This window comes from Vespa crabro, chromosome 4 (assembly GCF_910589235.1).
Source record: "Vespa crabro chromosome 4, iyVesCrab1.2, whole genome shotgun sequence".
NCBI lineage: Eukaryota > Metazoa > Arthropoda > Insecta > Hymenoptera > Vespidae > Vespa > Vespa crabro.
In genome coordinates, this window is record NC_060958.1 from 8,010,001 (window position 1) to 8,027,183 (window position 17,183).

The following is a 17,183-nucleotide window of genomic DNA, read 5'->3' on the forward strand; positions in this document are numbered from 1 at the left end:
TTCCGTCGAATCATACGATTGGTTCCTTCAAAGCCCGCGATATTTTGACTTAATATACTTAAAAAAAAGAAAAAAATACACGTGTTTGGCTTGATTTATAAATAAAAGATTTGAAATTTCGCAAAGAAAAACTTCGATAATTGAAATATTTTAGAAATAATTATTTAATGTATAATAATAAAATGTTACAAACGATAATTTAACGATATATAGGAATTGATTTTCAGGGCAGTGTCTCTTTCATTTTTATGTGCAACAATTGCATACTAACAAATAATAGAAAATCGATAATTTATTTTAAGTGCGGATTCATTAGTATATTTTTATCTCCTTTATTAAAATAAATCGTTATACTATACAATAAGCTATATGATAAATTGTATGTGGTACTTTATGTATAGCTAAACTGAGAGAGTTTAGTATCACGTTGATGTATACATGCGTGTATGTGAATTTTAATAAGTGAGTTTTTATAGGAAAACTTAATAAAAGTTTTTTAATTGGTATATGTGCATGGTAATGATGTAACTACAAGATTTATCTACAAAGGCCCTGTGCAAATAACGTTACATGTAATAAACTGTACATTTGTCTATGGACGTATGTTCAGTAAGTTAATACATATGTATATATACTTAGACCAGGCATGTCAATCTGTATATTTCGTTAGTCAAACGTTTTGGGCCAGTCACGTAGAATAACGTAGTTGCTGCCATTTCTTTTTTTGAGTCTTTTAATATTTTATGCAAATGCACGTAATACGTTACGTACAAATGTTATTCCTTTCTTTCTTTCTTTTTCTTGTTTTAGATTTTTTTTAATTCTTTTTTCTTTTTTTTTTTAAATTATGTTCAAACAATTCTTAAAACATTGTACTGAAAGTGGCAAATAAAAATAAATCGCCTTATACAATGATTTATATATATTAAAAGATATAATATAATAATAAAAAAAAAAAAAGCATTAAAAGCAAAAGTATACATGTAATTCAACATTATACTATACTTGTATGTAAAATAATATATATATATATATATATATATATATATATATATATATCGGTTCTATTATCTCGCTAAGCGCTGTTATCAATAAATTGTAAAAGTGATAAAATACGCCCAGTTAAGTAAAATGATCACTGGCTTTCTATATGTCAATTAAATATAAAAAGAAAAAAAATAGTGATTCTTTTCAGAATAACTTGTCAAGTGTTCTGCAATTTTTTAAATCTTTTATTAAGTCTTTCCCAAACTGAAGCGCATAATATTGTAAACAATAGAATAACTTCTAAAAAATATTCCTATTGACAATGAGATCAAATGTTAGAGATATCAAATATAATTATTATAATCTTGCAACAGATTCGTTTGGTTTCAAAATTTTCTATTATAAATTAATATGCGACGAATCATCATTGCAAAGAATAATTCTCAAATAATTGTTTACTTAAATAAGTTAGAGTTTGGAAAGACTTTTAACATTTGCACAGTTAATGTTGCTTCTTGAAAAGAAAGGGAGGATTTTAAGTAACTTTCACAGAAAATAGAAAGAAGACTTTATGATTATATAAGTAACATGGATAAAAAATATATTTTTAACACGCTTCATTACTTGCGTCATGGCAATTGGTATGTTATTCTTTTTTATTTCTTTTTTTTTTCTTTTTTTTTCTTTTTTTTTTTTATGTATATATAATCTCTATGCTTGTTCGTGAAAAAACGTAATTGTACTTAAGTATCTATATTTGTCTTTATGTTCAGAACATCAAAATCATATATGAATTATTTTGCATTTTATGAAACATATTGATTGTTCAGAACATTTAAAATATTGCAGTCAATTTAAGTCATGTCAGTATCATTCGAAATGCAAATACTGGGTTTTCAAGAAACAGTAATCGTATTTTAATATTCATTGGACTATCTTGTGTATATGTGTGTATATGTGTATGTGTATTGTGTGTGTGTGTGTGTGTGTATGTGTATTGTGTGTGTGTATATGTATACTTTCTTATATCTTGATTATTTGTTTTTTCAATACTGTTTCTTATAGCTTAATTATTTATATAAACTTATATTTCGTATTACAATATGGCTGCCATACTCACAATTTACCAAGTGCCTCTATTGTCTGTACAGCAATAAGTATTAAACTATGATTATATCAACGATGTATCTTATCTTAAAAGATGCAAAATTAAATTAAAAATTAAAATACGATTACAAAAAAAAAAAAAACAGTTATTTCATTAAAATTGTATCATCTATATATATATATGCATTATGTTGTAATCAATATTACTCAGAATATTATTTAGATATCTTAATATCTAATGAATCTGCACAGTAACCATTCACAAGGTTTTTCTAATAAAATAGTATTAAAAAAAGCTCATGTGTTCTTTTTAAAAGGAAACTAGCAGTGAAACGTGATTGAATTGAGTAAAATGTAATATTTTCTAGGCCTAGTTCCACTAAACTGCGAAGTTCCTCAAGACCACTCAAATAAAATTAAAATGAAGTGCGCAATATTCATAAAAATCCAAAGGTGTTTATAAATATTAAGGTCTTCATATTCCTGGCAGGTATATAACTTAAGCAGCTTTTACACATGATTTTTGACATTATAGTCAAACATATAGTAACTAACATTAATGCTGCATATTATAAATTCAAATTTAAAAAATCTACTAAATTTTTTTTACAATTAAAACTGATGTGATTATTATAGAAGTTCATGATGTCACTTCCATTTTAAGGCCTGTCAAACGATTATGGAGTTCTTCTGATGATGGAGCATTTCTGAAAATTGAATTGTTACTGCCAAAAGAATGGTCAGTACGTCAAATATTCATTAATTAGCTTGGCGGAACTACGACATATTGCAGGATCAAATAACATACTCTCGTGCAATAATAATATACATGCTTCACAGGGATTTTGCACTATAAAAGCAATATAGGCGCATTAGACGTTAGTATTTGATAAATACTAGATATTCGACTTACAGTAAATGATCCTTAACACTGTCAATAGTGATATCTCCAACTGAACTTAAATCCTGTCGTTCATCTTCCCCATTCACCTCAGTGATACTTGCGGAAGGTTGCAGGGAAGGTTCCTTTGGAGATTCTTCACCACCTAAAAGATACGTGTTCAAGAATCGAAGCTGGAGATCTACTGCGCCACTCAATATTTCCACTAAATGAGCAATACTTTATAGCAGTACTTACTGAGATTGCAAATTTATTGGTTTTGCCAATAGCAAATAGCTCTTTAGTACATACATATATATACACACACACATATACATATATGTGTGTATATGTATATATAGTAGGATGCAGAAAAAAGATGACTTGGGCTTCTCATAAATTTCTATTGAACTATTACCTAAACCCTTATTCTTATTTCTGCTCCTAATATACATAACTCTAAATACTTAAATATATTGTTTACAATTTCCAAATATTCTCTACAATATTATACATATATATACTATATGAATCTTATCCTCTTTTGCATGAAGGATGTATAAAATGAAATGATGGAAAAGAAAATAATAATAATTAGGCATATGGAAAGGTACGATGTTTCGTTTTTAGACATAAGTACCCAAAATTTTTGATTCTTTCTTCAGTAATAATTACTACGCGAATACTTCAATATATATATATGTATATATATATAACATATATGTATATATATATATACATACATATAATTTACCACAAGGTACATGTTTATGCAAATTGCTCACATATTTGTAATTATGTATGATGAAAAAACTGTTCTATACTAACTGGAACCTACAACACCATTCTCAGTTGCATCTTCGTTAACAGCTTGTTCTTCTGCACTAGTTTCTGCAGATACTCTAGCACTAGGTGGTAAATTAAGTGTACAATGGGCTTTTGTTACTTTTGTCGCTGATAACGAGATGCGTTGAAGTTCGGAACTTGAATGAAGATATAACGCTTCTCCAGACTTTGTGAATGTTAGGGACGAAATGCCACTACAAAAAAAAAACAAAATCGATTCTTTTAATTAAAAAAATCAAAAATAAGTGCGAGCACGCATATACAAACACACACAAACACACACGCGCATAGACAGTTTACCAGAATATCAAAATTCTTATTAAAGAGAATATTTGAACTTACTTAATATCTTCTCGTTTAATTGCAGCAGCGTTAAGTTGTCTTCTTAATTCTGGGATACTGAGTATTAAACAATCTCCAAGATTCGTCAAACAAAGTAAACATGTTTCAACATGCACTCCCGTAGAATCGATAGGACACGTAAACTTAGCAAATCCAGTTTTACGCACCCTGGATCCCTCATGAGCAGTAAGTTTATATTTGCAATTTGGCTTTAACGATGGTAGATTAAAAATTTTAAATTGTTCTTCGCTCGCTATTAATACTCTATGTGGTGATGTCATATCTGGCCCTGGAGAAACTCCCTTTTCTGCTTCAAATGGTTCTGGTAAAGGTACATTAGAACCGTCTAATATGGTTATAGCAATAACTGGAGCACGATGCTTCAACTGTATTTCTTTTCCAAGCGTACAATTTACGTCTTCTTCCGTTCTCCTAACACCGGCAGGTATCGCTAAAGTAAAAACGTAGACTGTCCCGTTATTAGTACCTGCCCAAAGCGTGGGTGTTGTATTTTGCACTAAAATTGACACAAAATATATTATGATTTTTTATTATTTTTTGTTTTGTTTTGTTTTTATTTTGGTAAAGTTCGATGTCAAGTATAAAGCTATTTGATAAAGTTATACAATAAATATTTAACTTACTGCTTATGATATAACTTCTGGCGAAATATAAACATCGTACCATAGACCCTAACGCATCATCTACCGGCCTAGCTTCAACTTGTCTTTCTACCGGCTTTAATTCCATGGGAGATAAATCGGCACTTGGAGAAGATGCTACGCTAGAGCTTCTCGAAGGGAAATAAAAAGTTAATTTAATAATAATTTATTGTAAAAGAAAAAGAAAAAGAAAAAAAAAAGAGGAATAACTAATATTTTATACTGAATAAAATGATAAAACAAACATTTCTTTCTTTTTCTCTATTACGGTACTTCTCGTCGGGCTACTACTAGTATTTGTCCGTCTTTGCGATCTTCCTTTTCTTAATCTTCTAAAGGATTCTCTTAAAGATTTCTTAAATGATTTTCGCCTAGAAATTGGTGTGTCTCCTGCACCAGAAAGATCTATACGGAACATTTGAATTAATATCATTGTTTCAAGTCGAATCTAAATAATCATATAACAAATAATAAATACCATTTGGATTAAGTGTGCATTTAACAGTAACAGGCTTTACCCTTGTGTAGTCAAATACTGCTAAACCATGAGCTGTACCCGTAGCAAGTAAACCCCATTCACTATGCATTGCTAATGCTGTAACAGCAGCTGGTGGATATAACTGTAGAATGCTTTGAGGTTGAAAACCAATTGCAAAAGATATACTGGCTGTCCTTACAGGCAAATGATCGTAACCTTTCCATATAAATCCATCACGATCATTTACAATATTCATCGTCACTGCTTTTATTTCTTTATTAACTGGTTCAGAAGATATTACGGCTGTAACTACGTGACCAGCTGTTCCTGCTATTACTAACGTTGATGATAACGGACACAAAAGAACTTTTTTTACTGCAAGACGTGGGTCATCGGAATATGGATCGAATGTGCCCACTTTCCGAAACGGTGGCCATTCATCTTCATCGTCTTCCGGTGGTTGCTCAAGCACGTCCAAGTGTTCCCCGGTAAAAAGAATCGACGAGTTATATTTGTACAAAGGCGTTAATGAGACATCCGATGCATTCCAAAACCTTACGGTTCCATCTTCGTGGCCGGTAAGTAACAATTCTCTATTTTCAAGTTTATCAGGATTTTCTGGTTTGTTGCATAAAATAGTTCCTCCGTCGATGGGCCACTCTTTATCCGAGTATAAGTGTTCTGTCTGTGCTTTTCCAGCAGACATTATTGAATCCCAAAGTTCTTCGGGAACATTTGGAACGTGTTGAGAACAAGTTACCTGTCATAATGTACTTATGAACAAAATTGCAAATATAGGTACATATTCATATAGAAACATTAATTTTTCATTGAAATGTCATTTCATTAAAATTAACATCTAGAAATATTTACCGCGCTGGCATGAAGCGATACCAAATACGGGAGAGCCATCATTTTCCATTGTGGATTTGTTAAATCAATAGCCACAATTTCTTCTTCTGCTAATACGATCAAGGCCTCAGGATTGTCTGGAATTTCATTGCCGTCTTCATCTCTGGCAAATACAGTGAAGAAGTCAATAACTTTTGAAGTAAAATCAAATACGACGTGTTTATCCTTCGTCATAACAGTGATAGTATGACGATCGCCATAACTAGCACGTTGCATACCACCAGAGAAGAGCACCAATTCTCCATGCCTGTATAAAATGATCGTTTCATGAAAATCTCTCTCGTATCGATGAAAAATAAATATAATTATAGTTTGATATGTATATGTTTATAACTTACTCGGCAGTGGGATATACAAGAATTTTCGTAATAGCTTTACAAGGAAAAGGTCCATACGGAGTCGTCGGGTCTGGAACTGCATCGCTACCTGGACTCCAGAACGTATAGGATCCATCGTTGTGAGATGAGACAAACCGACTCTCAGAAATAAAATGCACTGATTCCAGCTGTTGCGTGGATACGAATGTCTGCGTACGCGAAAACAAACCCATCAGCTGCACGTACACGTTCGCCAGAACCACCAAAGACACAAACAACAGTCAGGAACGAGCAATATTAGCTCACAAAACCATTCTTAAGCACAACCTTTTTTTTTGTTTTGTTTGTTTTCTTCCCCCACAAATATTCCAATAAAGCAATCTCACCGTAAATTAACCATTTCTAAGCATACCACTACATTTCCCAATAATAATATAAAAACTACATACTTCCAGATGCACAAAATTTCTCAGAAAACTTAATCTCGGGCAATTTTACCTGCTGTGCTCCTGGAGTAGCTTTATTCCAGAGTACCATCAAACCTCGATTATAACCAATAAGTATGTTGTCCGGGTGGCCTGGTTGTTCTGCTATAGCTTCCACTGCTCCTGGATTTTTCTTATAATCGTCGGGTACACTTTTACAATATACAAAAAATCGTTAAAATGTTAATTAATTTTTACTACATTGTTATTATAAAATTATTGCAATTTCGATCACAAATGAAATTAATTAACGATTAATAATTAATGCAGTTTAAATAAACTCACTTTTGCATTACTACATCTTGATAAATGATGTTATCGGGTACTGCAAATGTTTTCAAATTTAGAAGGTAAATGTTACCTCCCTCTGCTCCTAAAAGCAGATGTTCCCCACTTGATTCCAAACATATTGCTGAAATTTTCTTCAGCTTCCCCTCCAATGATAATGATTTTGTCTCCACAACTGAATTTTCATTGATTTCCCATAAGTGTAAAGAATTATCATCGCAGAGAGAAACGATGCGGCCCTGTCGTCAAATATCGCGATATGTATTTTCATATAATATTTATGGAAAAAGATGGAAAAAAAGAAAAAGAAAAAGAAAGAAGAAAAAAGAAAAGAAAAACAAAAAAAAAAGAAAAAGAGAAAAGAAATGATCGATTCAATCAAACAATATAATAAGTTGTTAGAATAAAATCATAAACTGTTTCATTATCTTATCAGACACAAGATTCGTTCAAGAAATTATCAAGATAACGGATTGTAAGTATTAGTACCGTCCTCGGTATTGTGCAAACACTGTGAGAATACGTTCTCAATCGATCTTAAAAATGAGAAGCAAATCTAGCGTTGGTCGTTCTAGGAAACCTAAATAAATACACCTATCCTCGGTTATCTTGTTTTTCTTTTATGTTTTTTTTTTCTTTTTTTTTTTTAGACATTTCACGAGAAATGGGAGTACAAAGATATACGAAGAAATATAAAAGACATAGAGAAAAAGTCGTACTCTCGTTCTATTATTATTATTACTTTTATTATTATTATTAACAATAACATCAACTTTCTATTATTCTATGAATCCTGTACCATTCAAATTCACAATGAAATTTTATTAAATTATTTAATCATCATTCCACTATAACGAGTTTATCTTTATTATAACGGAGTTCTAAAAATAAGTTTTACTTAGAAAAAGAAGCTTTTTGCAATTAACTTATGAATACGTTTAAGAGTATTATGTTACGAAATGAAACACGTATGAATGTGCATAAGCGAATATGTCGTGTATTTACCTGTGATTATGCAACTTACAAACTGGCGCCCTATATACAAGATATCTTATTACATACATTCGCACTATGTGTGCACGACTTTTGAAACTTTGACTTCAGTTTCGCTGAGTTCCCGATGAAAGACCCATAATCTTACGTTGGGTGAAGAGGAGGTAAAAAAAAAAAAAAAAGAAAGGAAGAAAAAAGAAGAAGAAGAAAAAACACTTATAATCTTATGCATACGTTGCGAATATTAATTAAAAGAAAAGAAAAGGAGACAAAAGTAAAACAAAAATAAATAAATAAATAAACATAACCTCATTAATTTTCTTACCTCATTCGGTATAGCAACAATTTTTGTAACTGCATTTTCACCACTTTCGCTGGAATGTTGACCATAAAATTCAACCCCAGGTCTTCCAAATCTGTTGTCAATTATGATTCAAGGATTTTATATACATACATACATACATACACACACACACACACACACACACACACACACACATATATATATATATATATATATATATATATATATATATATATATATATATATAAAGGAAATATAACAAATATATATAAGAACGAAATTTTACGATTTTTTTCAGTCATTCGAACGTAAAGAAGAAATATAAAAATTAACACACACACATTCAAACGATTTTTTCCGCACACAAAAAAAAAAAAATAAATTTCGATGATTTTTAATAATTTAGTTGTTCAATGCGAAAAATCATTGGGTTCCAATGATACGCGTGAATCATATTATATCTTTCTACTACTAAAGAGAAGGAAAAAGAAATAAAACACAATAAAACAAAAAATAAAAAGAAAGAAAGGAATGCCTGAGACAGACGAACGAACGTTGCGAAGTGAAGACGCAAGGAAAACAAAAGGATACACTTTGATGGCGCCGGATGTCGTCCCGATGATCATTAGTCGTAAACTCGGATCCCATGCGAAGGCTGTTGGTTTGTTTGGGAAACCATGTTGCACCGTCTGTAAAAGTAAATAAAAGAAAGACATATATATATATATCTTAAAAAAAAAAAAAAAATGGACATTATTACAAGAAAGAATAACTTTTAGAAAGCATTCGAAATCTACTTATTGATATATTAAATGAACGATATAATATATCGTATACTATATTACATTCATTTATTACATTAATATTCGATCAGAATAATTGTGCGTAGCAATAAATTTTTTTCTTTTCGTTAGACATTATTCCATGAAATTTGAAATTTTCTAATATTCAAGTCTTTTTGGCAAGAGTCCTTTAAATTATCACGATTACGAAAATAATATAAATTTTCTCTCAAGAATTATGAAACTATTTTACGCGCCCAACTTGTTTGAAATTAATTTTCAAGTGAATGAAAGAGAATTATCGATTGTTTTTTCTTTAATGGGCTTGTTACAATAAAACGAAAAGGAAAAAAAAAGAAAAGAAAAGAAAAGAAAACGAGAACGACCTAATTCATAACTCTTTCCACGTGTGTGTACTTGCGCGTGATAAATGTCTCTATGTGCGTGCTTGCGTGCGTTTACGTGCGCATATGTGTGTATTATATATATATATATATATATATTAAACCTCTCTCTCTCTCTCTCTCCCTCTCTCTCTCTCTCACACTGTCTGTTTCTCTCTTCTTTTCTCACTGAATGTACATCGCACGATAGAAAGAGAAAGATAGAAAGGAAGGAAGAACGATAGAATTAAAACTCGATAGGGTTTCGCGCTAACGTAGTACCAACATACTCGACACGATTTTATCTCGTTGATTTTCATACGTAGAATTACTAAAAATAAATAAACAAATAAATAAAAAAAAGAAAATAATAATAATAATAATAATAATAATAATAATAATAATAATAATAATATTCCTCGCGACGACCACGACGATCATCTTGATGACCTCGTGTCGTCAACTAGATCGCGTCTTCTAGACTTTCAATATCGATTACATCCGAAGGGATATCGACCTGTTGATTCCGTCTGCCATTTCACGATGCATATTATCTCGCACCTTATTTATTAATCGCCATTTATATTGATCACCGATTTTCTTTTCGCGTGTACGAATGACAAAATAATTATTTCATTAGGACTTGTTGTAAAAGAAAAAAAGAGAAAAAAAGAGAAAAAAAAAGAACTCAGGAAAAGCATTTATATCGAAGGTAATGGAAAAGGGATCTTATCGTGATCTCGAGTTATGCAACGAAGAAACGATACGCCGTTATGGCGTTATGAATCATGCTCGTTCGAGTACCAGTACGATTTTTGATCTATCGATAAAAATCTTCTATCGAGCTCTTTTCATGCCTTTGATTTTGTTTCTATAATGACCAGAGAAATTGATCGTTTACATGAATCGCCTGAAAGCGTCGAAAGAAAGATTGTTTCTTCTGGTTAAAAGAAAAAAGAAAGAAAGAAAAAAAAAAAAAAGTAAATAAAAATATAAAAAAGAAAAGAGAACAACGAACGAAAACATAAAAAATGTTCCCTATTAATTTCTAACAACAGAATTTAATGCGATATTAAATCATAATAAGTCATCGCCGCTCGGCCAACATTCTTTTAATGATAAATTTTAAAGTGGACACAATGATATTTATCAAAGTCATTATTACACAGAGAATATATACGTAAATACATATATTAACCGGGAAAAGTTAACGACACGAAAAAGAATCGTATTTACAACGAACATTCATCAAGAAAGACGCCACGGCATTCGTTTCATTCGAGAAGTTCGTAGAATTGTTGGTAATCGTCATGCGAAAAGATATCTCCGAGGAAAATGTCTTTATCGTCCTTCACGATCTAAAACATAGGTTATATCCTTTCCTCTTCTTCTCGATACTTTGTTTGCATAGTCCTCGTATTCGCTAATCGAAAATGATTGTGAGTTCTTCGAAAACTCTTACATCGATCTATAGACAAAAAAACCTTTCCATACTTGTGATGATAACGAATCAAAATCGTAAAGAAAAGGTGACAGATATCGCGATCGAACGTTTCGAAAGATGATCGATCGATCGATCGATCGATCTATTCCTCGTTCTTATTTAGTTTTTTTTTGTTCCATCTTTTTTCCTTTCTTCCTTTTCCTCTTAAAAAAAAAAAAAAAAAAAAAGAGAGAAAGAAAAAGAAAAAAAAATAACCTGTTAAAAATATAAAGAAAAATTTGAACGAATGAACGAATGAAGCCTTGATCGCTTGACACGAACGCCCCAATTGGTCAAGTACGCGAGTACTTTAATCCAAATCAATCAACCGTTGTTGCGTACCACAATCGTGTCGTCTCTTTCTCTTTTAAAGTAACGTTACCGATATAACGATATAACGTTCATTATGGTCAAACGACAAAACAACTCGTACAACAATAAAAGTATCGTTCGAAAAACATCGTTTTACGTTTCGTAATAGATTTTTCGTAGATCCGGAACCGATAAAAATGTCATTCTAATGCCATTCTTCATTAAATAAAACAATAAATCATTAGTCATCAATGAAAATTATTAATTAATGATATATTTCTTAGAAAAATTTAGAGTATGGTTACGTGATTTACAGAAGAAAAAAAAATTTTTTTAAAAACACACGTCAAGCCTCTCTAACATCACGTGTTTTACTTAACACACACACACAGAGATATTATTTAGGTTTGATCATATTTTATCGTCATAAAATGAATAATTACTACGTATCTGAAATTGTTCGTGTTCCTTCTTTTCTTCTTTCTTTTTTTTTTTTGCTTTTTTTTTTGCTTTTTTTTTTACGTACAATCTATACCTATTTTATTTATATATAAAATTTTTAATTTGTACTTGATATAATATATAATTACACTAGTAGTATAAGTAATACTATACATTTTTCACATATTATATTTATATACTTGTATATATTTCACGAAAGAAAAATATTGTTTTATCGATGATACAATTCGAAAAAAGAAAAGTATACTAGGTAATTTCAAGTATAATGAAAGTAAAGGCAACGTTACAATATATTGACTTTTACGGGAAGGGCACCTGTAATACTAATAAAATATACGTACGTATAACGTATACCTGTCTCATAACGCTCAAAATTAGCCATCGATCAACGTTTGACTTGTTTACCGTTAAATTACGGTGCTTCTCGAACTTACGAATAGATTTCGTACCTGACAAACTTATCTAAATCCGTCATATTATTAGGCAGTAAGGTAAAGACGAAAAGTTAAGATAATTTTTTATGAAATATTAATAATTAGATATACCTACCTACCTATCTATCTACTTATTTCTACGTAAATAACATTAACATGTAATATTCAAACGAATAAGAAATAAATTATGTAACCTGTAAAACGATGAACTTAAAAAAAAAAAAAAAAAAAGAAAAAATGAAAAGAACAAAATAACAATATTTTCTTTCAATCCTCTGTTCTTATTTAATTGAAAATTTTTAAAAATAGAAAATTTTAAAACACTACCTCTAATTAAAGTACGTGTAAAAAAAAAAGGTTTTCTTTTTTAAATTTCTTCATATTTATTTCTAGATTTATTTTTTTACTTGCCAAGTAAAAAAAAGATCAATACGTTGTTCATCGGCTCAGGAATATACTCATGTTTGCATATGCACATGCGACTTATTATTACTATGACTATTATTATTATTATTATTATTATTATTATTATTATTATTATTATTATTATTATTATTATTATTATTATTATTATTATTATTATTATTATTATTATTGTTAATCGAGTATAAAATTATGAAAATCATTACAATATATATATCATTATTACAATATATATTGTTTATTGTGATAAATAGCTAAATATATAAGGCATGAAACGAAAGATGAGAATTTTCCGTTCCTAAAAATGAAATTATTTTTCTTTTTTCTTTTTTTCTTTCTTTTCTTGTTCTTTTTTTTTAAGAGAACTAGAGATCTAATGTCTCTAATTCGATTTAACTACCACCAAGATTAATATCCCTTAAGGAAAAATAAATTTTTTAATATGTCATCTTTAAATAAGTCCGCTGTATCGATTATAATGTTAACTTTATTTTGATATCATTCAACTTTCACGTTAGAATTGTTCACATTTAATATAACGATTTTTAATACAATTATGAATAAAATCGGGTTGAAACGCATTACTTCTTGCATGAATATATGCAATAAGCCATATTAAATTACATATACGTAATAATAATGCTGTGTTAATAATCTGGCAAGTGGAGCATCGAAAGATATAAGAGACAATAGAGAAAGGAAGAAAAAAAAGAAAGAGAGAGAGAGAGAGAGAGAGAGAGAGAGAGAGAGAGAGAGAAAGAAAGAGATAAAGAGAAAGAGAGAAAGAGAGATAGAGAGAAAAAGAGAGAGAAAAAGAGAGAGAGAGAAAGAGAGAGAGAAAAAGAGAGGAGAGAGTACGTTACTTGATAAAACGTATATGGGCACACGTGCTTTTTTGTAACGGATGTAAGTACGTAAGACACATGACAGCGGTAGTATCGTATTTCAACCTTGAAAGATTCGGTAAAGTAAAACGCGTTCCTCGCGGTTCGACGATTTTCTCGGGGCTCTCGGCATTTCTTCCATTTTTTTTTCTTTTTTATTACTTTCTTCTTTTTTTCTACATATAATATATATATATATATATATATATATATATATATATATATATACACAAGTGAATAATCAGAGATATATAAGCCAACGATTATAAAAGTGGTATAAAAACAAAAATTACAACAAAATTACTTTTATTGAGTATTTCATATAATTAGATCATTATCATACGAATTAGGCGATAAAATTATTTCTTTTTTTCATTTATTGTCTTTTCTTTTTTAATTTTAATTTTAACTTTCTGATCTTATTTTATACCACTCATAATTATATTGGCTCATAAATATGATCATATATATATATATATATATCTTTTTTTTTGAAAATATACACGATAATCCTTGCTGATGTCTATCACCTTGAAGAATTTTTTTCTCTCGACGAAAAGGCAATATAGTATATGTATACCAGAAAAAAAAATAAAAGAAAAAAAAAATGACGATAAAAATACGTGCGCGTCTCGTGGTTTCCTCGTAACGTGATCCCTCCTCGTTGAGAAGATTTAAATGGCAAAGAGACTTTCCTATTCTTTACGAAGCTATGATTAACGAAAGGAAACAAAAAAAAAAAAAAAAAAAAAGAAAAAAACCAGAAAAAAAAAAGAAAAAAATTTATATATACACACATAAAAAAGGATAAAATAAAACTTGTGAGAAAGTTTGTCTCCATTTTATTATCTTATTTTACGTTTTCTCTTATGCGTCATCCGAAAATCATTAGAAATCTATTTGTATCTTTATTTTTCTCTTCTTATTTTATCATTAATCTTTAAAGATTGAAGAATTGGCGATAAAAATGACGGTAAAAAGATTAACAATCGAACGAACCTAGAATTTTGTTTATTGTGTGTGTGTGTGTGTGTGTGTGTGTGTGTGTGTGTGTTTATGTAAATATGTATGTACATTGCTAGTCAAGAACGTAATCACCTTCCATTTCCTAGGAGATCCCGTTCGACTGCATTTTGTAACCTTCGCTATATAACTAACATGAATGCTCTCTCACCTTTATCTCTCACCCCGCCCCTTGTACCAAACAAAAGCACATTTCACAATGATATCAATGCGATTGTTAGAAAGGGAGATGTTCTTGTTCTTTTCTTTTCTTTTTTTTTTTTTTTTTTTTTTTTTTTTTTTTATTGTTGATCCCGTTCTATCGTATCAAAATTAAAAACATTCTCGTAAGTCTGAATAAACATTGGAAGTACCTGAATAAAATTTGTTTTCAATCTACGCGTACCGTCAATAATAATATGTACGTGTTATAAATGTACTTACGCATAAATATGTATACATTTGAAAAGCATTAGAAAATTCGTAAACTTTTTCGAATTAAATAGAAATTTCATTTCTTGCGTTCGCGAGAAAGAGAAAATTTCTTTTTATATTACCGAGAATTTTAAAAAACAGCCAGAGATAGACAAAGATAAATAGATAGATAGATAGATAGACAGAGAGAGAGAGAATATATGTGTGTATGTATGTATATATATACATATATATATACGGAATAATCGTTTACATTCGCATCGTTGATCGCACGTTTTAGCCGGTATTAAATGCATAATGTGCGTGTATAGCCTGTGACAACATACAGGTATTTCGTGTTTCTCTGTATATACATATATATCGTAGATATGTATGTATGTGTCTACACGTAAATATATAACCGATGATATTGCCGTTACTACACTACTACTACTACTACTACTACTACTACTACTACTAGTACTATGTACTATTACTCACCTTTCGAAAGGCAAAGAGATCCTTCTGAAGTTTCTGCCGTTCGGCGGTGGGTTGCTGGCCCTTCCCTCTTATAAACTTGAGCATCCTCGTTGCTTTCGTTCGCCAACGATAACACGCGGCAACGCGTTAAGTGCCGAGGAGAACTCGTGCACGCACGCACACACACACACAAACCAACACGCAACACTCTCTCTCTCTCTCTCTCTCTTTCTCTCGCGTGCGCGCGCGTAGAATAAAACGTGGAAATGCAACTCTTTTTTTTTTTAATATAATTATTGAAAAACAGTACGTACTCGTACTAACCGTTATCGTCACCGCCACTGTCGTCGTCGTCGTCGTGTCGTCGTATCGTTATTATTGTCGTCGTCGTCGTCGTCGTCGTCTTCGTCGTCGTCTTCGTTGTCGTTGTCGTTGTCGTAATCGTCTCGTTGCTGGAAAGAAGGGCAGATACGCGCGCGCGCACACACAAAATCACAACACAGAAAAGAGACGGACGAGGAAGAGAACATACACGTTATACCGTAATTTCCTCGGAACAGATGAATTGTAATTAAAACATTCTTGAATGAACGATAAATATATCGCGCGACATACCGTAATAACGTGTACCTCTCGTCGCAAGGTGTGTTGACCGCACACGTTCGATGCGCCCGCAACACGTCAGTTCCCCAGTATTCTTTTCGCTTTTCGAGACCCCCTCTCCTTTCTACTAAATTTCTTCCCCTCTCACTCTCTCTTACACACACACTCTCTCTCTCTCTTTCTCTCTCTTTTTCTCTTTCTCTCTCTCTTTATTACTTTTTTCTCTCTTTCTCTATCTATCTATCTATCTATCTCCTTTTCTTTCACTCACTGAAATCCACCGCACTGGAGCAATGTGTCAGCCGCTTCCCTTCCTTTTTTTACAATCTTTTCGACATGAATATTTACGATCGATCAGATGAAATGTCCGATTATATGGGCCGTTAAATCTTTCGTCTTTCCATGTAATTCGTGGCCTCTGGGAACGCGTAAAAACATCGATATCCCAAAGAACGAAGGCGTAAGCTTTTGCTTCTCCACGTCCGTCTCTCGCGTCCGTCGCGTCTTTCGCCCGTTAACTCCTTTTTTCAACCAATCACGTTGCTCGGTCTCTTTCGGAATGCATCGCCGTTGCTCGTTACCTCTCGGCCATCTCCGACGTCTTCTCGTTTTCATCTTCGTCCAGCTTCGGCATCTTCGCAACCCGCGCGAACCAACCGAACAATGACCTCCTATCATTCTTACCAACTTTTAAAATCTTCTCTTTTGCGCGGGACCGTACTATCCTCTTTGAATTCCTTCAATTTCTCTTTATCGACTGTTTTTCCTTTTTTTTCTTTTTTCTTTTTTTTTGTTGTTGTTTCTTTCCTCTCTTCTATTATTTTCCTTTATTTTATTATTTTCGAATATTCTCTATAAATTTTTCTTTTCTCAATTTCGCGTTCTACTAACGTTATTAATGTTTCTTTCAGTTTTTAAAT

At 31.2% G+C, this 17,183-nt stretch overlaps 1 protein-coding gene across 3 annotated transcripts; it reads right to left on the bottom strand.

Annotated features, from left to right (window-relative positions):
* Positions 1 to 291: 291 nt before the first annotated feature.
* On the bottom strand, positions 292 to 16,869 carry LOC124423788 (lethal(2) giant larvae protein homolog 1). Of its 3 annotated transcripts, none has more exons than XM_046961983.1 (14): positions 15,682 to 16,869; positions 9,193 to 9,290; positions 8,623 to 8,713; positions 7,302 to 7,543; positions 7,030 to 7,168; positions 6,553 to 6,740; positions 6,176 to 6,461; positions 5,303 to 6,062; positions 5,070 to 5,229; positions 4,807 to 4,952; positions 4,163 to 4,679; positions 3,803 to 4,014; positions 3,008 to 3,140; positions 292 to 2,819 (listed from the first exon to the last, which is right to left on the bottom strand). In XM_046961983.1, the coding sequence occupies exons 1-14, from the start codon at positions 15,763 to 15,765 to the stop codon at positions 2,735 to 2,737; spliced, it is 3,141 nt and encodes a 1,046-aa protein (XP_046817939.1). In that variant the 5' UTR covers positions 15,766 to 16,869; the 3' UTR covers positions 292 to 2,734. The 3 variants fall into 3 exon arrangements, with proteins under 3 accessions (XP_046817939.1, XP_046817937.1, XP_046817938.1); XM_046961981.1 differs by having other exon boundaries at positions 6,553 to 6,767; positions 15,682 to 16,868; XM_046961982.1 differs by having other exon boundaries at positions 292 to 2,801; positions 6,553 to 6,767; positions 15,682 to 16,867.
* Between the last annotated feature and the right edge of the window lie 314 nt (positions 16,870 to 17,183).

What these genes read in the sequence shown, in the direction of transcription:
- LOC124423788 (XM_046961981.1), bottom strand. Translation starts at nt 15,765, where the DNA reads ATGCTCAAGTTTATAAGAGGGAAGGGCCAGCAACCCACCGCCGAACGG. An exon ending in CAAGATGTAGTAATGCAAAA is followed by an intron (nt 7,169 to 7,301) that starts GTGAGTTTATTT and finishes ATATTGTAAAAG; the next exon opens with TGTACCCGACGATTATAAGA. An exon ending in TATCGCTTCATGCCAGCGCG is followed by an intron (nt 6,063 to 6,175) that starts GTAAATATTTCT and finishes ACATTATGACAG; the next exon opens with GTAACTTGTTCTCAACACGT.